The sequence below is a fragment of the Colobus angolensis genome, unplaced genomic scaffold (genome assembly GCF_000951035.1).
Source record: "Colobus angolensis palliatus isolate OR3802 unplaced genomic scaffold, Cang.pa_1.0 Scaffold81, whole genome shotgun sequence".
NCBI lineage: Eukaryota > Metazoa > Chordata > Mammalia > Primates > Cercopithecidae > Colobus > Colobus angolensis.
In genome coordinates, this window is record NW_012121932.1 from 1,485,421 (window position 1) to 1,512,941 (window position 27,521).

At 43.7% G+C, this 27,521-nt stretch overlaps 1 protein-coding gene across 1 annotated transcript in view; it reads left to right on the top strand.

The window, feature by feature from the left end:
- SMYD2 (SET and MYND domain containing 2) overlaps window positions 1–27,521 on the top strand; it is an 81,371-nt gene that overhangs the window by 45,094 nt on the left and 8,756 nt on the right. Inside the window, exons 6-11 of the mRNA XM_011929508.1 lie at window positions 3,465–3,528; window positions 13,343–13,453; window positions 16,692–16,752; window positions 17,775–17,899; window positions 23,577–23,644; window positions 26,539–26,641. Of these exons, the coding sequence (XP_011784898.1) occupies window positions 3,465–3,528; window positions 13,343–13,453; window positions 16,692–16,752; window positions 17,775–17,899; window positions 23,577–23,644; window positions 26,539–26,641 (532 nt within the window). The remainder of the gene's footprint in view (window positions 1–3,464; window positions 3,529–13,342; window positions 13,454–16,691; window positions 16,753–17,774; window positions 17,900–23,576; window positions 23,645–26,538; window positions 26,642–27,521) is intronic.

Here is a 27,521-nt window from a genome sequence, read left to right on the forward strand (position 1 = left end):
AAAGAAAGAAAGAAAAGAAAGAAAGAAAGAAAAAGGCCAGGAATGTTTCCAAGAAGAAAGTGGCTAGTTCAGTTTACAACGCCAGTGATCACACCAGTGCTCTTTCGTGACATAGCCCCTGGACTTCAGTACGAAGCAGAAATACTTTTTGCATTCTTCCTGCTTCACTATACAATGCCAAAGAGATACATACTTAAGAATCGAGATTTAGTAAAGTTAATATTCATTTAGTAAAGTTAATTTCATGAATGTCAGGGACGTTCATGAAACTGGCTTTCCCCGTCTTACTAACAGTGTGGCAGTAAAGAATACAGTGTTTCTTACCGGGCGCGGTGGCTCATGCCTGTAATCCCAGCACTTTGGAAGGCTGAGGTGGGTGGATCAGCTGAGGTCAGGAGTTCGAGACCACCCTGGCCAACATGGTGAATCCTTGTCTCTACTAATACAAAAATTAGCTGGGCGTTATCACACCTGGCCGTCATCCCAGCTACTCAAGAGGCTGAGGGAGGAGAATTGCTTGAACCCAAGAGGTGGAGGTTGCAGTGAGCCAAGATTGCACCACTGCACTCCAGCCTGGGCAATAGAGCAAGACTCTGTCTAAAAAAAAAAGAATACAGTGTTTCCTGGGCTTTGATTTACGCTCAGGTATCTGAAGGTTTACTACCCTCCAGGAACCTTTATGCCTTACACCTTCTGCATTACAAATGTTAAGACAGTGATAAAAAAAGCAAATAATCTGAATTCTGTCTCTCACCAACTGCCTGAAACGGTCTCCAGGACCCCAGCAGTCTGCAGACCTTCTTGAGAACCACTGGGATAGATAGTAGAAATGATGTATATATCATATTTTAGCCAACACTGAAAAGTTAGCCTTTACTTCCTGCTCTTTATTGTTTGGGCTGTGGACTTGGTGACAAGCTGGTTCGAATGAAGGCCAGCCTTTGGGAGAGGTATTATTTTGATGAAATCTAGAATTCTTTCCTAGTTCCCTAGAGCTTAGTTGCCTACTATCTCCTTGGGATGTAACGTGGAGGCTGCAAACTAGTATTGGTTTCAGGTTAACTTTACTACTGGTTTCTGTGCAGGAAAACCTGTATTAATCCTTGTTTTTTTTTGTATGTTGTGGAGCTAATAAATATCTTTTTAACCATGATAATTTTCTAATCTCTTACATCAGGGGTTCTCAACGCTGGTGTCAGAGGCTCTTTGCTGGTCCTACATATGGGCTTTTAAGTGGCCCCTGAGCCTGTTAATTTTTTTGTTGTTCAGCATTTAACAACAAGTTAAATGCTGTTTAACTTATTCATGTTGAATGAATTTCAAAAAGCCCTTGAAATTTTACAGACTTCTTTTGTTCATTAGGGTTGGGGGAGAAGGTGGGTTATTAGAGAAAGTTAAAAGCTTCAACCAAGTTCTCAGAGGTCTCTAACCTGCCCCCTATAAAAACAAACATTAAAGATGACTTTTCGGATGGACATTTTTAAAGGGTAGCATCTCCCACCGTTATCTATTTCCTGACACACCTCTCCATGGAAAGAAGTTTGCAAGCTTCCTCCCTGGCTCTGCTGTCTTTGCTTTTCCTCCCCTGGGCATTTCTGCACAGCGCATGTCACCCAGTGCTTGCTGACGAGTCACTTCACCGTGATTTTTTTAGTGCATTTCGCGAGAGAGCAAGGGTCTGTGCATCTTGTTTCTTCTAGATTCCAAAATGCAAAGTCAGTTCAGTCCCTTCAGATATACCCTGGGGGTTAGGGGGAGTATTTTAGACCAGAGAATACATCAGATAAATTATCAGGTTCCTTTTTGAACTATTGAGGTGTGCAAACTTGGAATATTTATTTATGCCTCAACCCCAAGATGTGTTTTTCTCCCACATTCTTCAGTCTGCTTCTTGGAATCCAAGTGCTGTCATGAAAGCTGCAAGGCAGTCTGTTTAGTTCCAACAGTAGAATTTTTGGAAGACTTCCTTGATGCTGTAGGAGGAGTGTGGTGACTACCACTTGCTGACGAGAAGCAGCGGAGGATTCTGCAGCGTGACAATATGTATATCCGTATTATAAGATGTCAGCCCCACCGTGCACGCTCCCGCCCCCGCCCCCATCAGCTCTGCTGGGCTGCAGAGGAGGTGGGACGAGGTGGCACAGGGTGGCTCTGCGGCAGTGTAGCCGCTTCATGGTGTCGGTATCTCCACAAGTCCAGAAGCTGGCTTCACCGGGATGGGAAAGAGTTAGACAGCAGGTTTTACCGATTGCGCTCTGACTTAAACAATGTAATTGTTCCCTACTTCGGAAAAAAAGTAAAGAGTTTTGTAGTATGTGGCTTAATTCAGTGGCTTTTCAGCTTTTGAAAAAGCTTTGGTTCATCTCACACAATACACACGCTAGCACCTAACAGTTGGGAAGCAACAATGTCCCTGTCCTTTATGGGAAGCAGGAAAATGATATAACAATGAATAAGTTGAATTGACCCCATTATGAAGAGGCAGAAGAATAGCTAAATAGTACACTGACAAAATGAGCATGTGTAGCAATCAGATCCCATAATACCGTATTCAAGAATCTGTCTCTTGGCAGGGGCACGGTGGCTCATGCCTATAATACCAGCACTTTGGGAGGCTGAGGCGGGTGGATGGCTTGAGCCCAGGAGTTGGGGATCAGCCTGGGCAACATGATGAAACCCCGTCTCTACAAAAAATACAAAAATTAGCCAGGCATGGTGGCACATGCCCTGAAGTTCCGGTTACTTGGGAGCTGGTGTGGGAGAATGGCCTAAGCCTGGGAAGTCAAGGCTGTAGTGAGCCAGAATCATGTCATTGCACTCCAGCCTGGGTGACAGAGTGAGACCCTGTCTTAAAAAAAAAAAAAAATCTATCTCCACTTGCTAGGTTGCACTTTGAAACTTAGCTTTCTGGACGGCATTCATATAGTCCTAGCATACTAAATTCCATCTTTGCATTACTTGCAGTTTCTAAATAATGAGAGTTGTCACTCACATGGGATTTTCACTAGAGCAGCTGCACCCCAACACTCCATCTTCTTGGGGTCAAACCTACAACATGGTTTTGTTTATTTCTGTGCCTCTTTAGCAGATGAGAAAATCAGGACATAAGAACCTTGACTTGCCCTGAACTACTGACCAGTAGTACAGGTGATGTTCATAGCCTTGGTGATTTTGGCCAGGTCACCGGTCAGTCAGAGCCATTGTCCCTCATCTCTTTGGACAGCACCCTTCATACTGGTGGGCTCGGTAAATGTGAGTGCGTGCACTGTTTGACTCACTCACTCCTCAAAGGCTAAATCTGGTCAAACTCTCGTTAAGGAACATGCGCCTTCTTGGTGGGAGAGTAAGGTAAGGTGAACCTTGGCTCTGCTTTCCAACCAGGTGGCTTTTGTTATTGCATGATAAAATGTACAGCTTCACGTTTCTGTGCCTCTCACCACTACAGTGCCCTTTCTGTTTTTAAGGAAAGAAGGATTGTCCAAATGTGGAAGATGCAAGCAGGCATTTTACTGCAATGTGGAGTGTCAGGTAGGTGCTGGGCCATTGGCAGGGAGGGCCTAATTTCCTCTGAAGTCCTCTTCCTTGTCATGGCATTCCTCAGCGCCCCCCTGTAGCCAGAGCTGGAAAGCATAGGATGTGGCTGGATATCCTTGGATGTATGCTGACCCCAACCTCACAGGCAGCCAGTGATAGGCAGTAACAGTTTGAGGCCGCATGCAGCACCAAAATTGAGGTGCAGAAGAAGAGAAGACCATGTTAGATACAGGCAGGTGTGCTAGCAAGTTTGCCCCAAGGACTGCAGCCACAGATGGAAGATGCAGAGATAACAAATAAACAATGTTAAAATGCTGTCTTTAAGTTTTTAAATTTTTTATTGTTGTATTTTTATAAATTCCTCCATAGCAGGCTACATCTTACCCTTGGGCTGTTTGAATCCAACCTGCTTACAGCGAGACTCAGATGAGCCCCTGGTCCAGCCTCTGTGTAGCCAGAGGGGGGCTATTCTGAACTCGTAATTGGAGCCAGTGCCTCAGGAGCAGTCAGGACTGAGGGGTTCAGGATGGATGAGTCTCAAATGAATCCTGAAATGTAGGAATGGGAAGGTTAATAAGGAGAATGTTGGAGGAATTCTTGGTAGACTCTTTGAGGGCCTAAGAGTGGTATTTCCCAAACTGTTACAGTAAACACTCGTTCCACAAAATGTTCGGAGATATTTCACAGAAAATGCATTTCATGTTCAAACAATTTAGGGGAACGTGGTCTCTTTACTTCAGAACTTGTTATAGTCTTTGATACACTAGTATGTCATTGTGAATTTCTAAGCCTTCTTGTTCGATCTCTCTATACTCCCCCTGGCATTTATTTTTAAAGAGAACCTATTAATATACCTTGGGAAATGGTGATGCTGTTAAAGGGTGGTTCTATGGTACAGGGAAGATTTTCTGCCTATCTGCATCTCTTTTTGTTGTTCCAAATACCTGGTGTTGTCCTTCTCCCCTCCCCACCCTCCAGCCCCATCCCTAGTCTACTTTGGCTTACCCACTATTTTTTTTTTTTTTACTTTCTCACCTCCCTGCACTGTTGGCCTCTGAAAGGCCTCAAAGAGCATTATTTGTGGGAGAGATTGCTAAGCCCTGGTGTCTTATCTGACTGTAGCGCCCCAGGGACAGCGGCCCCTCTCCAGAATGGAGCACAGGCTGAGACCTTGGCTTGGGAATCTCAGACTCTGCCTTGGCTCTGAAGACCATATGCACCGTCCCCTTCCCTGTGTTTCCCACAGCAGGCTCTCAGAGGTTGTCAGCCTGTGTGGCAGTGAGAATATAAATGGAGCTCGTAGTTGAGTTTTCGGGGAGGGTGCCTTCTTTTGAAGAGGAAAGATCATACTTTGCTCCTACCAATTGTAGATAGAGTAGTGCATTGGCATTGTAGAGATCAGCAGGCCCTGCGACATATACAGTTTGATTCTAGGCCTGCTAGATGAGTTAGCTGTTTCTATATGTAAGTTAAACACTTCTAAAAAGTTAACTCATTCCATTCTGGTTCTGTAGCAAAGCAAGCATAGGGAGTCACATGTAGTTCAGATCATATAGCATAGAGCAGCAGGAGGCTGTGGTCCTAGGAGCAGGTCCTGGCTCTGCTACTTGTATGAAATTGGCAAGTTATGGCCGGGCACGGTGGCTCACGCCTGTAATCCCAGTACTTTGGGAGGCCAAGGCGGACGGATCACCTGAGGTCAAGAGTTCAAGACCAGCCTTGCCAACATGGTGAAACCCCGTCTCTACTAAAAATAGGAAAAAATTAGCCAGGCATGGTGGCGGGTACCTGTAATCCCAGCTACTCTGGAGGCTGAGGCCAGAGAAGCGCTTGAACCTGGGAGGCGGAGGTTGCAGTGAACGGAGATCGCGCTTTTGCACTCCAGCCTGGGCGACAAGAGTGAAATTCTGTCTCAAAAGAAAGACAGAAATTGGCAAGTTACAAAACATCCCCGAGGCTCAGTTTCTTTAAATCTGAACTGAGGACAGTGGTGCCCACCTTGATGAGTTAGGGACCACGTGATGTGATAGATATTAAAGTTTTATATAAGCTGTAACCCTATATACAGGTGTGAGGAGTTAGTATAAATAATCAATTACAGTCCACAGGAAAATCGAATTTGTGTAATTCAGGCTAGACTAAAGCTTAGCTTTATGCAAAGAAATAAACAGCATAGTTTTGATTTAAGGGGCTTGGTTTTTCAGCCTGAGAGAATGACTGGATTCTAAGAACTTGAGGGTACTAATGGTGTACGTTGTGTGAACAATGCTTATTACAAAATGAGTCTTAACTCCGTTAAGTAGCTGTGAACAGTGTATTAACGAGTACCATCAGAGTGTGTGGCATGTGGAGTTAGCTGCGAGTCTGAATCTCCTGAGCATGCTGCTAAACTGTCTTCTGTTAGGCCTTACGGGGTGGCAGTATTTTGATGAATCGTCGTGGCCCACGTTGGGATTTGAGATGCCCATTTATGGTTTCCCTGTCCCCAGGACCTAGAATCCCAGATGTGCAGATTCAGAGACCTCATCTGTAAGCGTGCAATGAGGGGTGTCCTCCCTTGGGGGAGGCTCACATTAACCAATATTCCAACCTGTATGTGCCACAATGCCAGTTTATTACTCTACAACAAGAAGTTGAACAGTCTAGATGTCCTGCCCTTGAACAAAACTATACAGGTGGTCACTTCATAATAAGACAATTGCTTAGGGGAGCAAGGAACTCCAGGATGGAGGAAATAGTTATGGGATTCTACTGTTGCAAGGCTGCAGGCCAAGAGAGCCTGCTGTGTGCAGCCTCATGATGGAGTTTCCCCTGCTGCTTACTCAGTTCCCGGGCAGGGGCACCCTGAGCACTGGGGATTACTTCTGCAATTCTGCTTTCCTGTGCTTCTGTTAAGTATCTGGTGACCAAAGCACCCTTGTAGGGGGTGAGTGATACTGCAGCTCCTGAAGCCTCTTGTTTCTAGAGGTGGCAGGTTGGATCTGACCTGTAAGTTTCATTTTTGTTTCATCTCTCTCCCACTGCTGAAGGAAGAGGCTAATGACCATTAAGGTTTTTCATCCTTTGGTACTGAAGAACTAAATAAGTATGGGCAGTGTATTATAAAGAGATAGAGCAGACATAAAGGTTTAATAAAAGTAAGTGCCTAGAAATAAAGGGTAGTGCAAGGGCTTCGTAAAGGAAATCATTAGGGAGGAATCTGGGGCATCTGCTCCAGATAAAAATGTGTTCAGGGTTTGGCTTAAGGGAGCGCTTGCATGGGATCAAAGTAGAGGCTCTGCTTAAAGGATAAAACGTGGCACAAAACAAGAGCGGCGATGAGGAAGGTAATTGAGTGATTCTCCACCTAAGAAAGCATGGCCCTCAGCTGCCAGTAATTAACTGGTCCTTTCTCAAAGGTAGGCCCTACCCCCCTGGAGTCATCAGGTGGTCAGTGCCACACAGCAGATGGTGGAGTTGGGATAGAGGTTATCGAGTTCAGTGTGTCAGTAGATAAGAAAGCATAGTCCCAACTGGTTGGGTGATCCAAGATCACCCAAGGTCAAACAGTGGCAGGGAAGATGAGACTTTACACACCACTTGGGGAGGGCTTTCACCCCTTCACAGTAGTGTGCTTGGGAGAGGTGAGGGCCCTCTAGAGAAGGAGGTGCTGTGGGAATGTCAGAGAAAGAGAAGTGGCCTTCAGTGGATGTGAAAGGAGAGAGCTGCGTCCGTTGTTGCCGTGGCCAGAAACCTCTCCAAGAGTCCTAAAGGCTCACATTGCTTCCTGGGGGTTTCCTCTTTACACAGAGTAAAGCTTCTTAGGGGATCCTAGCCATGGTGTATGTTCTCCCCAAGCCCTCTTCTGTCTGCATGCTGTGCTTTCGGATTTTGCTTCATTTGATACAGTTTTGTTCTATCTTGTCCTGTTACTTTCCTCTTAGTTCACTTGACTCAGTGTGATGGTGCCAGAGGAAAGATTTTAATTGCTAATGCATGAAAGGGTAATGGGAGGAAATACAAAAGAAACAGAAATTCCTTTTTAATTGGGCGTGTTATTTTGTAACCTGTGTGTTTTAATGAGCTGTATTTATTTTTCTAAATACACCTGGGAAGCAAAGTATATTATTCATTCACCCATTCACCCATAAATTGTACCAGGATATTTTCAAGAGAAGAGTTTTAGAAAGTTATTATATAGAATAAATCATTGTGCAGTAGAACTTTCTAGGGTATATTTCTTAACTGTAATGACTATAAAGAAGAAAACCTTTGTGTTTTAGAGCTGAGGGGGTTATGAGTAAGCTTTGAAAGTAGGAAGGGATTTTTTTTAAGTGTGTATGAGGAGCATGTGAGAAAATAGTAGGCCCTTATCATTAACTAGAAAATAACTGAAGTATAGAACATGTCTAATAAATGCTATTGTTATGGGTGATTTGTGTAATGGGGCCACAGTCGTAGGTTCAATCCTGGATTAGTTCTCTCCTGTCAGCCATAGGAAGCATCTTAAATTTGGGCCACTCTTTTTGTCTAAATCTTTAATATCACCAGTAGGAAGAAATGCATGTGAATGACTGAGTATGTCTCATCGCTTATATTGGGAAAATGCAAAGCGTATGTCCTGGTGATGGTATTTCAGCAGCATGGGCCATCTTTGTATAAGGTGGTCAGGTGTCCACCTGATTGCTTTTGTACTCTTCTTCTCAAGGATCATGCTAGTGGAAAGCAGAAATCCTGTGACATTTTTTCCCTGTTCCACATTTTAAGAAATCACATGTGAATGTGTACAGGTAGACTGTGTTTGTTGTTAGAAGAATAGAAACACCAAATGCTAGAGGCAGAAAAGGGACTTCATGATGAAAATTCAGTCTCCTTATCGAGGAAGGCAACATATTTGCTCAGCAGGAAACTAGATGCCATAGTAATCAGTCTTTTCTTCCAGTGTTGGAAATGCTGGTGCACCATGAGACAATTTTGCAACTCTTTATGCATCTTTAAGCATTTTTGACTATGTGCAAAAGTGAAAGTCATGCACAGTAGTTATTATCTTAGTTGAAAATGAATTAGAAGTTTTAAAAGAGGACCATCAGTATGAAAAATTCCATATCTCACGTTTTTTATAGATTTGATTAAGTTGCACAATCTGTCCTCATTATGGGAGAATCAGAAAGTGCAGACTAATAGAACAGAATAAGTATTCATAATCTTATTCCTTGAGAGAATACTTTGGTATATATCTTCCTGAATCCCTTCTGTGCTTATATGTGTGTTTTATTATTTTATTTTAGGAAAATGAGATCCTGGTTTACAGAAAATTTTATAAGGATCGCAATCAGGGCAGGAGCACTATCTTGAATTTTGAAGAATAGTGGGAAAACTTTTAGAAAAATTGATAACATTTAAAAAAGCATAAAGAGTTGCAAAATCACTCTGTATACAGCAGTACTGCCAGTATTCAAAAATAATTTATAACATTCGTTCCTATTCATCAGGTTAGCCTAATTTTTTTTTCAATTTTGTCCAGTCTGGTTGCTTGTAATTTCTTACGGGCAAAACTAGGGTAGTTGCCTCTGTCAGGTTCTTTAAAGTATGTGGACCATCTCTGTGATAGAAGAGAATGTATCGAAATATGTTTAAAACCTGACATTTTTACTAGATACTATCACATCTTCCTTTTTTAAGAATTAAAACTGTGCAGTGCCATCATGGTATATCTCTGCCCTTCCTCCATTAATCCGCCTTCAAAAAAGAAAGTGAAACAGTATTACTATGGTAAATTTTCTTTAATGAAATTTAACCTGATTCTGCATTTTCTTGTTTATCCAGCTACCTGATTTTAACTGCTATGAATGGAACTGTATCTAATTGTAGGTGCTCTTTTATCTTGGTTCTGACATTGCCATAAACTGCTTAAAGTCAAAGACTTCATCTCCCATCCCTGCCTCTAGGGTCAGTTGCAGGACTTATTGAACGAATGAAGGAATGAATGAACAATTACCAACGTTTCAGAGCGCAGCCTGGGCCAGGCATTGTTCTGAGTGCTTCTTGTGGATCTGTTGATGGGATCCTTTGCATCTGCATGAATGCCTGATGATCCGTATTTGGCCCACATTTGTTGGTAGTCTTCAAGCTTGATATCTGATTATCACTGTTGGAAGGTGTAAACTCATAGACTCAGAATTCTGGACTTGCTAAGTAACTTAAGGATCATGTTATTTACAGCCAAGGAGACAGATGCAAAGGGATTAAGAGACCTGCGTAGTCACACAGCTGTTTCGCTGCAGAGTGGGAATAAATGGCAGGTTTCTTGAGTGCCAGGTCAGTAGCCCTCCTGCTTGACAGCACTCTGCTTTCCTCCCAGAGCTTTCCTTATGTTTGATTCCCTTCCTTTTGAGGACATTTATATCAATAAATTATGTAATATTTACAGTAACATTAATTTTAAATCAACTACATTAATAAATAGATTGTATTTTGTAAATAATAGTTATATTAATAAATGTTCATATTTAATTTCCCAAGAATTCATTGTAGTTGCTAAACACCAAAGCACCACCTGCAGTTCAGAAAACAACAGCTTGCAGGCCCATTAGGGACAGAGTTCATGTCTTGGAGCTTTCTTGGAGTTCCTGGAGTCAGAGTGGGCATTTGTCTATAGTTGTTAATGATCCATCTGTCCCGAGCTGGTAGGTCCCCTTAGCCCCTCAGATATCCCGAGGGTCATCTCTGTCTTTTCCTCTTTGCTCTGCAGCTGAGGAGGGAGCTGATTAGTCTGCAGGGAGCCAGACCCACCTGTTCCCACCTCTTTGCCTCATCACCATGCTCTCATTTTAGGCTTTGGCTAAAAACAGATTCTCTTCTCCCTTGTGCATATCTTGTCATTTCTTTTCCTCCCTGCTCTTAGTTATATTTGGCGCGGCGTTATTTAACTCTGCAGAACATCTTGGCCCAGAACTTGAGCTAAGGGGCTGTACCACAGACTGCATTAAATCATTAAGTGACAGTATGTGCTTCCTTCTTGGGGGATCAGGGTGGAGGGAAGGGGGTGGGGAGACATCTTCATTCCTTCAGCAACTATATTGAGTGCCTAGTAAATGCCAGGCACTGTTGTCAGTTCTGGGGTTACAGCTATGAACAAAATAAAGTTTCTTTATTTTCCTGGGGAGAGACAGCTACTAAACCAAACAACTAATCAATATGTAATATGCTCAGGTGGTGAGAAGTACTAAGAAGCTGCAGAAAACAAGGAAAGGGAGAATGATGGGGAAGTGCTGTTTCTGACAGGGTGATGGTGGCAGGTATCTTGAGAAGGTGACATTCCAGCAGCGGCTGGAGAGGAGGAGGGAGGGAGCCACATAGATACCCAGGGGAGGAGAGTGCTAGCCACAAAACAGAGCAAGTGCAAAGGGCCTTGAGGCAGGTGCATGGCTCCAGGCATAGCCAGGACACTGCTGTGGCCAAGTGCAGTGAGGCAGGTGAGAGTGTGGTGGGAGATGATGGGCTAGGGGTGGTGCAGGGGCACTCCCATCATGTATGGCCTCCTAGGTTACCTTTAGCGCTTGGCCTTTTGCCTGGATGAGAAAAGCCGTTAGGTTTTGAGCTGAGGACTGGCCTGATCTGAGTTTTGTCAACAGGATCCCTCAGGCTGCTCTTTGGAACCTAGTCCATGGGAGCAAGGACAGAAGCGGGCATCCAGTTAGAAGGCAGTGGCAGGACATTAGTCATGAGAGACGTTGGGGCTGCAGCCGGGTAGAAAGGTTGGGGTACTAAGAAGGGATCAGATTCCGGGCAGAGACAGAGGATTTGCTAGAACTGACTGAATGTGGAGTGTGAGTGAGAGAGCAGCATCAAGGATAACTCTAGCTTTCTGGCCCGAGCATATATTTTTATTTTTGAGACAGAATCTCACACTGTTGCCCAGGCTGGAGCTCAGTGGTGCAGTCTCGGCTCACTGCGACCTCTGCCTCCTGGGTCAAGCGATTCTCCTGCCTCAGCGTCCCGAGTAGCTGGGACTACAGGCACACACCACCACACTTGGCTAATTCTTTTATTTTTAGTAGAGATGGGGTTTTACCACATTGGCCAGGCCAGTCACAAACTCTTGACCTCAGGTGATCCACCCATTCAGCCTCCCTGCCCTGAGGATTTATGGCCATTTTCTGAGCTAGGGAAGGTCAAGGACAGAGAGGATAGTACCCCACCGTGAAAGAGACAGTTTGTAAGGGCTCCCATCAGTATACAACGTGCTCTGACATTTCCCACCTAAAAAAAAAAAAAAATCCCCCGCAACTTTCCACTACTCTAACCTGTGTCTCCTTTCATTCTCTCTTGAATTTGCTCCCAGTCGTTTCTTACCCCATCATCCCACCAAAACTGGTTTTTATGAAAACCAGCAAGCTTCCATGATTCCAAATCACATTCTCCGTCATCTCACACTAAGCCTATCTCCAGCACTGGCATCATCGTTTACTCTCTAGTCCTCAAAGTACTTTCCTCCCTTAGCCTCCAAAACGCCATGGTGTCCTTCTCTCAGTGCCTTCCCCATCTCAAGTGATGACGCCTCCACCCTTCCAGCAGCAAGTGTCCTTCATCCCCCTACCTGGGGCAGGAAAACTTCGCACATATGATAGAAAGAATACTACTGTTAGGCCAGGCATGGTGGCTCAAGCCTGTAATCCCTGCACTTTGGGAGGCCTAAGCAGATGGATCATGAGGTCAAGAGATCAAGACTATCCTGGCCAACATGGTGAAACCCCATCTCTACTAAAAATACAAAAATTAGCTGGGCATGGTGGCGGGCACCTGTAATCCCAGCTACTCAGGAGGCTGAGGCAGGAGAATCGCTTGAACACAGGAGGCAGAGGTTGCAGTGAGCCGGGATCCTGCCACTGTGCTCCAGCCTGGCGACAGAGCGAGACTCCGTCTCAAAAAAAGAAAGAAAGAAAGAAAGAATACTACTGTTTTATCCAGTACATCTTTGGGAAGTCCTAAATATTCCTAAATTTCTTCCAGTGTTGCCCTTCATGGAACCCTCATTTGTGCTTTTTAAAAAGTCACCTGTAGGCTGGGCGCGGTGGCTCAAGCCTGTAATCCCAGCACTTTGGGAGGCTGAGACGGGCGGATCACGAGGTCAGGAGATCGAGACCATCCTGGCTAACACGGTGAAACCTCGTCTCTACTAAAAATACAAAAAAACTAGCCGGGCGAGGTGGCGGGCGCCTGTAGTCCCAGCTACTCGGGAGGCTGAGGCAGGAGAATGGCGTAAATCCGGGAGGCGGAGCTTGCAGTGAGCTGAGATCCGGCCACTGCACTCCAGCCTGGGTGACAGAGCGAGACTCTGCCTCAAAAAAAAAAAAAAAAAAAAAAAAGTCACCTGTAAAAGGGACTCATTGCTGTGTAAGTCAACTCTCCATTATTTGCCCTGACGTGAGAACAAAACCAGAGCGGAACTGTGAGGCAACAGAGCCAAATCAATGGCTGATACTCAAATCGCTCCCTCTGCAATTTGACAGCTTGAACAGATGATGGAAAAATGTATGTGTTGTTTGGAATAATGAGGAGCTGCAGAAAGCCATGAGGTGCTTGAGGAAAAAACACAAAGTAGATCTTCTCATCCCAACAATCTTGACCAGGCCTGAGTCGAGGTCACACAATCCTGTCTATCTTAAAGGATGTTTTAATCTCTAGCTTTTGTGAGCATCCTCGTGTTTTCCAAAAGGAAACATATTTTACTTGACCTTTACTAGGGGGACTCATTGCATCCTCTTCTCTCACACTTTATTCCAGTGTGTGTGCTGTTCTTTAATAATGTTTTTTTCAATCTTCCCAGAAAGAAGATTGGCCCATGCACAAGCTGGAATGTTCTCCCATGGTTGTTTTTGGGGAAAACTGGACTCCCTCGGAGACTGTAAGACTAACAGCAAGGATTCTGGCCAAACAGGTGAGGAAATGGGACAGTGTTCAAGTGCATTTTATTTTATTTTATTTTTAAAGGTCAGAAAGATGAGTAACTGACCTTTGGTAACCATCCCTCATTAAACATCCTTAGACTCCATTTCCTATCATATCCATATGGACAAGGGTGGGGAAAATACTCCAGGCATAATCTGGTTTGTTGTGTGCCCTGTGCAATTAGGTTGTTGCTCACCCCAGACCAGGAGCATAGCCACAGCTCTGAAATTCTGAGCTGTTTTTATGACAGGTTTACATAGAAGTACATGACATGAAAAGCCTGACCCCAAATAATTAGAGCTTCCTCGGGAAGCAGATTGGTCTGAACAGCTTTGAGATTTTCCCCTCTTTCCATTCTGACATAAAGAGTGTACTCTGTTCCCCTGTCCTGTGCAATATTCTGCTGTTTCTTGGCTCCTTTCTTGCCTGTGCATAGGCAGGCAAAGAATTGGATGGAACAGCCACGACTATGACATGTGCAAAGAAGAGAAAGAATGGAAAAGTAGAAATAGAGGCAAGGGAGAGGGGAAGAGAGTTAAAAAAAAAAAAAAAGTGAAGAAGAAGGAAAGAAAGAGGCACCCTTGATGGAAACAGATGATAGTCATCAATGGCTTTCTCCAGAGGTGATGCCAACTCTGACTATTCAGAGTCAGAATAGTCAGACTATTGGTCTGGTGGGCACAGGCTTGGTGGGCAGTCCTATGCAAACTTACCCTCAAAGACTAAGGAAGCTGAGAGACAGAAGAAAGAAGCTGACAAATCCAGCTTATTAGAAACATTTACTAGGACTTATGAACTGAAGCCATGTCTATGTCTTGGGCGGCAGCAAGACAAGATGGTGGATCCATGCACCATTACCCGCCAGACCCAGGGCTTATATACTATGGGGAAGAAATGTGTACAGCAGTTGAAAGGAAATGTAAGGATGCTATGCGAATCTGCCTGAGAGCAAGATTTGTGCTCAAGATTGTTTTGACCTAAGGCAGGATTTAAGGTAACTGGAGATAAAGTAGAAATCTTAGAAGCATTCCCAGAGCAGGAGTTAACCAAAAGTCAACATGGTACATCAACATCCAGGATGAAATTGCTTTAGCCACCACACTGACTGTTCTCCCCGTGATCTGGTTCGTTCTTGCTGATTGCATGATAATTAGACACCCAATCTTGGAAGGGCCAAACTAAAAAGAGGACAGGAAAATGCCATAGGACTTGTCCTTGTGATCCAATGAAATAGGCAGTGTGGGGCTTAGAAGGCCTGTGCCCAGGCTGTGGAGGTCTTGCTTCTCAGTGTTGTCAGAGAAGTTGGTGGCAGGGCCTCTGGACTATAAATCTTTTAAAGCTGAAATTTCGTCTGGGCAGGCATAGTGGCTCATACCCGTAATCTTAGCACTTTGGGAGGCTAAGGCAGCAGGATTGTTTGAATCCAGGAGTTGGAGACCAGCCTTGGCAACAAAGTGAGACCCATTCTCTGTAATAAATTTTAAAAATTAAAAAAATTTCCCAGGCGTGGTGGTATACACCTGTGGTCCCAGCTATTCTGGAGGCTGAGGCAGGAGAATTGCTTGAACCCGGAACTTCAAGGCGCAGTGAGCTGTGATTGTACCACTGTACTCCAACCTGAGCAACAAAGTAAATGAGACCCTGTCTTTAAAAATGAAAAAAAAACAAAACTGAAATTTCATCTACCTCTTCCATATACCTACCAGCCCTCCTCTGCCCTTAAAGTTTTTCTGTTTTTTAATCTAAGCCAAATGTGATGGAAATGATTAGCATGTATCTGTCCCCAGACCAAGTTAGGATCCTGGGCTGTGTAAACAGAAGTAGAACATTTCCAAACTCTGAGGTCATCTTTCCACTATGTTCAGCTTAGGTCAGGTGCTTGCTGAAATGCTACCTCGCCAGCTGAGAGTATCCAAAGCCATTCATGGGTTGCCTGTAGAGTGAGACTAAAGCATCAGACTTCTTTCCCTGCAGGAGGTTAACTTTCGGATCCTTAATGACAGTTACCTTTAAATGTATGCAGAGTATTTGGGCTGAATGAGTCAGAGGGACTAGGATGACTGGGTGAGGCATCAGAGCCATTAAGTCATCAGATGGGATCTCTGCGCATCTTGGGAGGATTGGGTGGCCAAGCCGGTGTTTTATTATTTTCTTCCCCTGAATTATTGATGATATTTATAGTAATATTTTAAGAATTCAGAAGAGGCTGGTAGACTTTCCTGAATGAAAAGCTTTCCCAAGAGAGATGACTTATAAATCTTATAAAAATGCATTCCGTGAATGGAAGATTTCTGCTCTAAAAAAGAACTATTGAGATATTTCGGCACCAGGAGGGTAGTCTGAATGCAAAGATGAGTTTATACAAGCTTCATTCAACTTTTATTATAATTACTACTACTACTAATAGTGTATTAAATGAAAGTTACCTGCCCATCTTTTCATCTCTATAGGACTTGATGATTAAAAAAACAGACCATTTGTATTCTAGTAGCTTGCAAAGGATTAGGGGAGACAGGCTACCAAACTACCAAGGGGAGGCTTAACATGTTAACTAGGGAGGTGAGCGTGCCCTGCTAGACCACCTGTATCCCCAAATTGAATAGCCAGATTACAAAGACACGGCCTTGGGCCAGCTCCTGAGCTCTGCCTTTGAACTCTTGTCAACACCAAGTTTATTCATGTTCTCAAAGCCTAGCGGGTTTACTATTGTTAGCTCCTCTTGGGGTGTCTAGAACAAAGCCAGCAACACCTTTAAAGTGAATCTGGGCTCACAGATACAACCAAAAGTGTTCTTTTTGAAACACAGAATTTGAGATCATTTTAGCCTATGCTTAAAGAAAGTGTAAAATGGATGGGGGGTTTGATTTTGTTCCTTTTTAGAAGGCGAAATAATAAATAGGATGGTTTGTCTGTAGACCCAGTCCTTTTAAGTAAAGACCCTAAAAAGTTGTTGTCCGGCCCTGTTCTTTCCCATAACAGGCATTTCTGAGCCTACTATGTGGATAGTATTATCAGGGTATTAGGTACGCAGTAGACATTTTAAAAAGCACTTTAGAAGAGTCTTTGGATTTGGTTGTTGGAGAGCCCTAGTGGTGGAGTCCTTGGGTGCCCGTTTTACTTCCTTAAGAATTGTTACTTTTTCTTTATGTTGATGTAAAAGTGAAAGTGCCACTTTCTACACTGGTTGTTAAAAAATCTATCTGTATGATGTCTTCCCCAATTGCTAGAAAATCCACCCAGAGAGAACACCTTCGGAAAAATTGTTAGCCGTGAAGGAGTTTGAATCACGTAAGTCTCTCTGTGACCAGCCATGCAGTTCTCTCAGCCACAGATTTCACATGGGTTCGGCAGGATTGAAGCGAGGACGGGCTAGCCTGGGCTCAGAGGAGTAGTGATTTCTTTCATTACTAGTTTTTATTTTGACTTTTGTGCTGTTTTGAAAAGCACTTTGGCCGGGCGCGGTGGCTCACGCCTGTAATCCCAGCACTTTGGGAGGCCGAGGCGGGCGGATCACAAGGTCAGGAGATCCAGACCACGGTGAAACCCCGTCTCTACTAAAAATACAAAAAAAAGCCGGGCGCCGTGGCGGGCGTCTGTAGTCCCAGCTACTCGGGAGGCTGAGGCAGGAGAATGGCGGGAACCCGGGAGGTGGAGCTTCCAGTGAGCCGAGATAGCGCCACTGCACTCCAGTCTGGTGGACAGAGCGAGACTCCGTCTCAAAAAAAAAAAAAAAAAAAAAAAGAAAAGCACTTTTAGCTTTTTCCTTCTGAGTTGACAGGATTGTTAGGAAATAATTAAAGGAGGTAGGAGCTCCCAAGATGAATTATTGCACCCTGAGCTACTTCCTGCTGGCCCCTCTTGGCATGCTGAATATTTTTGGATCTTTGCTGAATTGCAGTCCTGTAAATAGCTGATGTTTTTACTGAAAGCCATGAAATCAGGGGTTGTCCAGTTGTTTGACCATGGCCCAGATTCCTGGGCCAATTGGGGGGCCCTTGACTAGGCTGAAGCTGTTTATGAGTCATGGCTACTCATCCCTGACCTCGTCACTAACAGTCAGTTGAAATCTCATGTCCTGAGTGACTTCTAGTCATCAGAGGGAGAGGAAGAGGAAATGGCATGCTTTCTTTCCCTAGGGTTTGTCAGTTAAACCAAGTGATGGGGAAGAATGTTCTCTGGGGGTTCAACATGTTAGTTTTGGGGGTTTTGTTCGCCCTTTCCTTTCCTCTATATCATTTACAGCAACAAAGGATGTAGCTAGAAATCCTGTGTTTTCTACCAAGTGAGAATAATGGATTATTTATCCACAGATCTAGATAAGTTAGACAGTGAGAAGAAGGATTTGATTCAGAGTGACATTGCTGCTCTCCATCACTTTTACTCCAAGCATCTCGAATTCCCCGACAATGATAGCCTCGTAGTACTCTTTGCACAGGTAAGGATGCCGACAGCAGGTAACACTCAGTCTGGCCTTTCCCTCTCCAAGCCCCTCCCCCCAGCACGCACTCAGTGAAGATGAATGCAAATAGAACGATGACATCTTCCTGACAACGAAGCTCTGAGCCAATTGGACCCTGTGTTGCCATAGCCTTGCTTGGTGACCTTGAGCAGATCAAGGTCCTCTCTGCTGGCCCTCATTGATGGGTGGAGTGTAGGAAATTCGCCTCTGCCTCTGCCTCACAAAGAGTTCATGAAAACAAAGGAGTTATCAGTGCCCTGGTACTCTGGCATACTTTAAGCTCTTTGCAAAGAAAAGATCATTTGAAGTTCCTACATTAAATTTAACTTTTACTCTCTTGAACCTTCTGTTCTATCTGTAGTGTTTTTTCACTCTAACCAAGGCTGCACTGTTAGAGCGGAGGCAAAGACAGGTGCCCCGACAGGAGGGCCCTTTGTGATGGCCCGAGGAAGGGCAGTCACTGCTGAGAGAAGCCCAAGTGGGTCTAGGTGTGGGTAGTCTTTCCTGATAGTGGCTAAGAAATCTTGTTTAGAGAAGCCTAAGTTTACCGAAATCAGATCTAAGGAAAACTTAGGTTTCTAAGCAAGAGCAATTTGAAAGTGATTACAGCTTTGGAAACTAGGCCACTGGCAAGGCGAAGACTTGGGCATTGTTAGGAGGAGAGAAGAAAGGGTGCAGCGGCCATGCCTTGGGGAACGTACAGCCTTCCTGTTATTATGAGGGTGGTTCTTCCTGGCCTGACTTACTAGAGTGGATTTCTCTCTCCCGTGTGCCTTTGCAATTTCCTCTACAAACTGGGCATCTAGTTGAAAGTGACCTTCCCAGAGAAATACTAGAATTCTGCTCCACGGGAGCAAGAAGCTACATCAATCTCCGGATGTGTAAAAGAGATGAAGTGGACATTTCCACGGTTTTATCTTAGAATAGAATAAGCGTTACCTAATGTACCCTTTGCCCAGTAACTCTATTTGCAGGAATCTGTCCTAAGGATATAATCAGAAATCATGGACAGAGATGTACATACAAATTGTTCATTGTAGGATTCTTTTAAAAGCCAAAGGCAGAAAAGAAAGAACAAATGAGGGAAGGAGGGGAGGAAGGGAAGAAGAAAAGGAAAGAGGAAAAGGAAATACTATAACCGGCCAGTAGTGGGAGTTTGGTTACATAAATAATGGCATCTCCATGTGATGGAGGGTTACGTAACCTTTATAAGTTACGTTTCACAGACTGTCAAAAGGTGTGAGAAACGCTGATGACATAACATTAAGTATCAAAGCAGTATGAAAAAAGGGCATAATACGAAAACACACATACATAACTTAAAGATTAAGTGGAAGTTCACAGTTGTCTTCTGAGTTGGGGAAAAGTTTAGGCTTTTTACTGGGTGACTTTCTGGATTTTCTACAATGAGCATGTATAACTTACAAAAAGCATGCTAAGAAGGAGAAAAAGTCAAAAAGCACACACTTTAAAAATTACACACGTAAAGAAAGTGGCCAGGCACCATGGCGTGTGTCTGTAGTCCCAGCTACTCAGGAGCCTGAGGTAAGAGGATTGCTTGAGCCCAACAGTTCGAGGCTGCAGTGAGCTATGATCACATCACTGCACTTCAGCCTGAGCAACAGAGTGAGACCCTGTCTATAAAGAGAAAAAAAAAAAAAAGGAAGTGAGTCATTCATCACTTCTGCCCACCTCAGCTTCCCACAACTGTGAACCACTATTAACAATTTATTGAATTCTTTTATAAACTTAGTGTTTATTTAGATATATTTCAGTTATGTGACTGTCATAATCAGAAAAATATGCTATTCCTTGTAGGTAAAAAAGTGGCTTCAAGTTTTGAGTGTTAAGGTAGAAGGAATAAAAGACCTTTCTAATTTTCTTATTATCCTGGGTTTATATTGTACTTTCCTAAGTATCTTGAGACAGTAGATTTGGCTGACAATGGGAAGTGAGGAATCGACTTCTCTTACATTTTCTGAAAAATTGAATACATAATTTTTTTCTGGATTAGATGAAGTATGGTTATATGAGAAAGCATAGAGATGAAGTACACATAAAGTATCTACTTTTCTGGCTATGGAAAAAGATAGCTTTTCCTCTAACGCAGTGATGCATGCTGATAGGATTTCTCAATGTTGACGCAGTAGTTATAGGACCACATTTTCATAACCAAAAATCAAGTCACTCGATCTCACAAGTAGAAGTATATTTGTGTTGAAAGTGACTGACTCTTTGAAATATGGACTGACTCAGAAAATTCAGAACATTTGTATACCTTAAAAATGTGTATATACACACATATACATACACATGTATACACACATGTGACTACAGAGAATTAATTCCTTTACTGACTTTAGCAAATAAGTATACATTTTGAGATTATATGTGTTCACACAAATATACACACATACACTTTTTTCATATGTAAATTTGAAAGGGGACATTTACTATCCCCAAAGAAAACTCCAAAGCAAAAATGCAAAGTGCTGCTGTAGCCACATGCCACCATCCCACCTCTCAGCCAGCAGCTACGTGTCTGCTGTTCCAACCCCTGAACCCTTTCCACCATCTGGTCCATGGGAGGCTGTTGTGGGTTACCTCGAGACCTGGCAGCAGCTGGCAGCAGAAGGTGACCACACATCTTTGACAGCATCGAGGTGTGTTCTGATCACTGGGAACATATGCATGATTGGGAAGTGTATTTTTGGTGTGCAGCCAACATCTAGTCTAAATGCTAATTATGAGAATAGCTTTAGCAAGGTTCTTAGGCCTGATTTGACTTCAGCAAAAGGACCATGGACCATGCATTTTTTCTTAACACACAAGTTCACTTTTTTTCTCTAGGGTTATTTCAGAAGGGAGGGAATGCTGGCAGGAAAATTGCTATGTAAGTAGGCTTAAACACCATCACGAAAGGAAAAGTAATGACTCTTAGGCTCATGGAAGCCTTAGCTTATGAAGAAACACACACAGTCTTCCACAGTAAGAGGAGCGGGGGAGGGAATAAAGGGACTGATGGTCATAAAATGATTGAATCTGAAGGCATCTGGAGTCATCAGCTGGTCTAAGTGGGCTTGCTGCAGAGGAGGAACTGAAAAAGCAGTGAAATAAGAATCTCATCTCCCAAAGTAGTCAGAAGCTGTCCCTAGCTCAGTTTTGAAAACTGTTGCAAACTTGTCTGATTCATTGTTTCATTCTGAAAACATTTGTAGCAGACACTGCTGAGGCGTGCTAGTATTCAGTCTGAGATGATACACAGATCCTTTAGAAGCCAGTGTAATACAGGATACAGGTCATGCTCTGGTAATTTTGTTGAATGAATGAAAACTTTAATTTACTCTTACCTAGTGTTTGTTGATGGTCATTGGTTAATGATTGTTAGTCAATGTCTGTATGACAGAATTGGTCAAGGTACTTGGAGTTGGCACAAAAAATAGTATGCTAAGTCTTCTACTGACAAATGTCCAACCCCTCAGGATTTCAAAGGCTGTGTATTATTTTACTAACCCACAGTACCCTCCCATTTTCTGCTTTTTATGTTGAACTGTGAATACTGCAAGTCATACCCATCATACAGCTCTTATCGCTTTGTATGCCAGGGTTTTCAAGCCCCTGCGTTTGGCCCTTTAACGTGAAGCAGACTAACCACGTTAGCCTTTAGTAGATCTGACCAGTTTTAGAAGGAACGTGGTACAGTGTGAAGAAACCAGAGTTGCTGTCAGAATTGAATTCTGACTCCTGTTCTGCCACTTATCATTTACATGTCCTTGAGCAAGTAAGTCACCTAATCATTGAACCTTCCTGAGCCTCAGTTTTCACATCTGTAAAATGAATTGCTGTAGTAATGCTATAGTGATATTACAGATTTATGAGATGGTAAATCTGAAGTACCTAGCATAGTGCCTGGCCCAGAGTGAGTGCTTGGAGGATGCTAGTTTTACAAACCCCATCTGTTGACCTGAATTGTAACAGTTCAGTGTCTCCAAGTGCAGTTGGAATTGTTCAGTGTGAGTGCCTCACGGACAGAGACTTCATAGCAGCATGGGACAAGCAGGGGTCTCAGCCTTTGTCACTAAGTAGCTTTGTGACTGTGGACAAATCATTGTTCCTCTCTGACTTCAGTTTCGTCCTCTAAAAAGTAGACTCTGAGTTTTCTTCCAGCAATGAAATTTTAGAGACATATGAAGATCACCTACCGAATTGTCTTCTAATAGTCTGGTTTTCTTTGATGCCACAAATTTTCAACCTGTTTGTGTTTATGTTTGTCTTTCTGTGCCCAGTGCCCAGGATGTGAGGGCTCCCAGGACATATCTGTGGAAAGAATGAGTTTATAGAGCAGTACATAAGTTAGGCATGTATAGTCCTCATTTTCAGCCTGCTTGCTCTAAGTTAGGCTTCCAGAATGGTGAAAGTTGCCCTTGGTATTTTTCTATGCAACATTTCTTTTTTTTTCTTTTTTCTTTTTTTGAGATAGAGTCTCACACTGTCGTCCAAGCTGGAGTGCAGTGGTGCAATCTCAGCTCACTGCAATCTCCACCTCCCAGGTTCAAGTGATCCTCCTGCCTTAGCCTCCCAAGTAGTTGGAGCAGTTGGAATTACAGGTGTATGCCACTAGACCCGGCTAATTTTTGTATTTTTAGTAGAGACAGGCCTTCACCATGTTGGTCAGACTGGTTTCGGACTCCTGACCTAGGTGATCTACCCACCTTGGCCTCCCAAAGTGCTGGGATTACAGGCGTGAGCCAGCTGTTCCGCACATTTCTTTTAAAGGGTGAGAAGGTGGCCTGTAGTTGATTCGGCTGAGACTTGAAAGACAAGGTCTCAGTGCCTTTGCTTTAAGCCCTCAATCCCTCTGCCTTCCCTAACAGAGAGAGGGATAGCAATTAGATTAGATGAATAATCTAATTGCCACCTCACCTTATGAAATGAGCATTGGATTGATTCCTTTTTTTTTGAGACAGATTTTTGCTGTTGTTGCGGAGGCTGGAGTACAATGATGCGATCTTGGCTCACCGCAACCTCTGCCTCCTGGGTTCAAATGATTCTCCTGCCTCAGCCTCCCAAGTAGCTGGGATTACAGGCGTGCGCCACCACGTCTGGCTAATCCTTTTTTTTTTTTAGTAGAGATGGGGTTTCTCCATGTTGGTCAGGCTGATCTCGAACTCCTGACCTCAGGTGATCCGCCTCCTCAGCCTCCCAAAGTGCTGGGATTACAGGCGTGAGCTACCGTGCCCAGCCAGATTGATTCTTTTCTTTAAAGACACAGTGATTCAGTGATAGGCTCACGATCATACAACAGAGCTGTAGCAGAATTGAGATTAGACTCCAGGTATCTTAACTCCCATGCAAGTACGCAAATGTCAGTCCTCAGAGTCTTGGGGGTCTTTGGCATGCGTAGCGTAGGCCACTGTATTCACATGGTAGGTAGGCTACGCTAAGGGATGCATCACAGTTCTGCTTGTTTGTTTATGCATGGAACTGATAAGTAAATTTTGTTTGAACAATAACATGGGCAAAAGAAAGGTTTTAAAAGCACTACACCAAAACATCTTCCTAATTTGTTAAAGGTCAAAATTTTAAAAAATGATTTCTACTCAGAGAGAAGCTCCAGCTCATTTTTTTTCTTTCTTTCTTTTTCTCGCCACAGGTTAACTGTAATGGCTTCACAATTGAAGACGAAGAACTTTCTCATTTGGGATCAGCGATATTTCCTGAGTAGGCTGAGTTTGACTTCATTTCTTTCCCTTTTACTTACTTAACACTAATTTGATTTTTTTTCATTTTTAAATAACCCACCTAACTGCATGTGGCAGACATGAAACTCCAAGTGAATTAAAACAGCTTTTTAATCTGCCAGGTTTCAAAATATTTCCCCTACACTTAAGGATCCAAAGGTAGTAGTTAAGAGAACAGTTGCTTGTTAAGTCCTGCTAGGCAGAGAGCTGTTATTAAAGAATATTTTATAGTGTGCATAGAAGGAACAGCCCATGCCCTGCTGAGAAATTTGCTTTCTGCCTATCTGTGGTTCTGGAAATCTTTGCATTTCTTATGCTCAAAGTGAAACATTCATTAATTGCCAACCAAGACTTGGCCACAGGCTTGAGTACAGAATATATGAGCTTCTTCTCCATCTGTTCTTTTTGATAAATACCAGTACAGAAACAGCACAATTTGGAGGGAGAATATGCTGAAGTAGTAGTGGGCCGGAAAAAATTTCAAAGAACTATAGGATTTTCTCTCGACTTGAAGAATACTTGAGTAATTCAACAAAGGCTAGCCAGTTGACAAATGGAGATCTTTGTAGATCTGACTTTAATGGATTGCCCAGAATGATTTTGTCTTTGTCTGTCTCATGGAATTAGTATTTCCAAAATGCTTCACTCCCTGAAGTCAAACCTTTGCTTCACAGATAGAGCCAAGGAATTCATCATGCATGCCCCTACCCTCCAAATTAATCCACGTTGTAGATGAGTTCTATCTAGAGGGAAGTTGCTTAACATACGCTGCAGGGGTCTTTGGCTGCAGGTTGCCACATATGTAGGAGACCCTTAACACTCATGCATTTGCCCTGTGTGATGTGCCTGCCCTTAGCTGTGTGCGCCTCTGCCAGACGTTGTGCACCGTGTAGGTCAGAAACAGAAGAATACGTACGGTCTGTGTCTCATGAGCAGCTGTCACAGGCTTACTTGAACCAGAGAGACTAAAAGTTTATTCATGTAATATTTGTCCTTGGGGCCAAAATGGCATCATCTGCAGTTGGAATTCTGGTAGCGAAGAAAGAAGCTTTTTTTTTTTTTTTTAAACTTCAGCCCCTGGAAAAAGGCAGGAGAAAAAGTGGGCGTTGGACCCACTGAAGAAGGCGCATATTGACACCTTTAGAACTGAAATGAACTATGGAATGCCTCTGTTCTCAATATCTTAAAAGACTAAAAGATTAAGAGTGAGGTGCTGCCAGGCGCGGTGGCTCACCCCTGTAATCCCAGCACTTGCGGAGGCCGAAGCGGGTAGATCACGAGGTCAGGAGTTGGAGACCAGCCTGACCAACGTGGTGAAACCCTGTTTCTACTAAAAATACAAAAATTAGCTGGGCATGGTGGCACACACCTGTAATCCCAGCTACCCAGGAGGTTGAGGCAGCAGAATCACTTGAACCCGGGAGGTGGAGGTTGCAGTGAGCTGAGATTGCACCACTACACTCTAGCCTGGACGACAGAGCGAGACTCCATCTCAAAAAAAAAAAAAAAAAAGTGAGGTGCTTTGAGGATTCACACCTGTCAGTGGTTGCCAACAGAATTGTGATAACCAAGAACACACATTGTTTTAGGGTCTTTGCCTTAGTGCATTTCCCCCACCTTCATTAAAAAGATACCTGAGTCTGCCTTGAACTATTTAATACTTCCGCAAGATGGTTTTAGAAATGTGCTTTTATTTTAATACAACTACCCTTTGATGCATTTGTGCATTTGATTTCCTAGGGCCTGATTCCTTGGGCATCACTTTCCAGGAAGCCAATTGGGCCTTGGTGAAGTGCAGAGGGGGCCATCCCCAAGGTCAAGACCAGGAAGTTGCTTTGCTACCTGTTTATCTCAGGCACCAGGCCAACCACATACTTTGCTTAGGCCTTTAGCAACCAGGAGGTGGGGGAGTGCCCTTGGCCATAACCAGCCTGAGGCAGTTCATCCTCATCAGGCTTCGAAACCCCTTTCCCTTTTTGTATTCTTGGAGCACACAGGAGAGGGGCTGTGGTCTCTGGAGGGTCAGGGAGGTGACATAGGCCACCAGAGCAATGACACGCATGGCTGTGAGTGCCCGTAGGAGCATGAGCCCCAGTTTCTGGGCAGTTTTAATTGGGGGAAGAAATCCCTTTGGGCTGAAATCATATCGGCATTGTGATTTCAAAGGCAACATTTTCAGAGATCAAGCACTTTTTCCCTGTAGTTTAGAAATTTCTGTTCTCAGAACTTTGACCTTGATATAATCAGAAAGCTCAAAGCACGTCGCATAGGCGAATCTCTCTCTCTCCTTCTCGCTGTCCCTGAAAAGCAGACAGTGAGCAGCAGGAGCAGTAATGTCCCAATTTTCCAGATGAGGAAATTGAGGTGCAGAGAAACTCAGACGGATGTCTCCGGGTCTCTCAGGGGATCACACACCCTTCCTCCCTTAGGAAGCTGGCATTTCTCAACATCTAAAAGAAACGTGAGAAATAATCCACTAATACAAAAAACTGCTTGAAAACAACAACACACCTGTCTTTGACAATGTATAGTGGAGTAGCAGTTAGCTGTGGGTATTGGGCTCTGAGAGCCGCCTTCTATCAGGAAGGAATATTTGTGGCATTTATTGTTTTTGCTGTTGTGTGTTTTTTGTTTTGGCTTAGATAGTACGTGAATTGTGGATTTCAGTTTTTAATATGGTGAAAGTCTTAGATGGTAGATAGGATTATCAGTGCACGCAGAACAACCTCTTAGAATATGATAGCCAACTATTAGATGTTTTAAAAAATGTCTTGCAAAGATTCAGTTCCTCTGACTTAGCAAGTAAGTAGTGAAGGAGACTAAACAGTCTGCCTATCTCATTTTAAAAACTGGGTTTTCTCTTCTGACTGACAGCGTTGCATTGATGAATCATAGCTGTTGCCCCAATGTCATTGTGACCTACAAAGGGACCCTGGCAGAAGTCAGAGCTGTACAGGAAATCAAGCCGGGAGAGGAGGTGAGTTCATGGCTATGGGTGGCTGCAGCAGGGGGCTTGAAACTACTCTTTTAAAAGGCAGTGTGGACAGATCCGTGCAGTGTCACTTGACTGAATGAGCTGTGAATGCCTCCAGCAGTTGAGCTGCGTCCGCCCCCAGGCTCTCCAGGAGTCGGTGATCAGGTTTGTGACCTGTAGCTTAGATTCCCACACTTTGGGGCTTCTGTTTGGTGCTCACCATTTCCATCTCTGGTCAAGAAAAACAGGAAATAATGAATTTGAGTCAGATTTCTCACAAACCTTTATAGGGATTTACAGAGAAAGAAGACATTTACTACCAAAATGACCTCAGTCAAACTTTTGATTCTCTTCAGAGTTTCTGTATCCCGATTGCCAAACAGCTGAGCTTGAGCTTTATTATATTTTATTTTTTTCTTGAATTCTTGCTTGTTTCCCACCATCCCTAAAAGGTCCGAAGCAAAAGAAAGCCAGCAACGCAGCAATAGCTGAAGAGCTGGCACTGCAAGTGACACATCAGCATTTCATGTTCTATCAGTTCTCCATCTGAACTTCAGGTCGCAGCTCACTTTTTAGGAATCGAATTCGAATGTCCAGGTATATGCAGTAATAGGAGAAGTCAAGGCAGCCTGTGGCCGAGGGGCACCTTAGCTTCCCCCATCAGCTTCAGGACGAGGAGAGAACCAGCTTTCCACCACCTGCTCAGCGATTCCCTGTTCCCTTCCCATGTGTGATTCCTGACTACCTCATGAGACGTCTCACCTAGGAAGGGCCGGCCTGGTGGATTGCTCTAGTATGCTCTGTGTTCTTAAGTAAATTCCCAGCAAGACACATGAGTTTTTAGGAACTTTGTAATCACACACTTAGGTTAAATGTCAGTTTA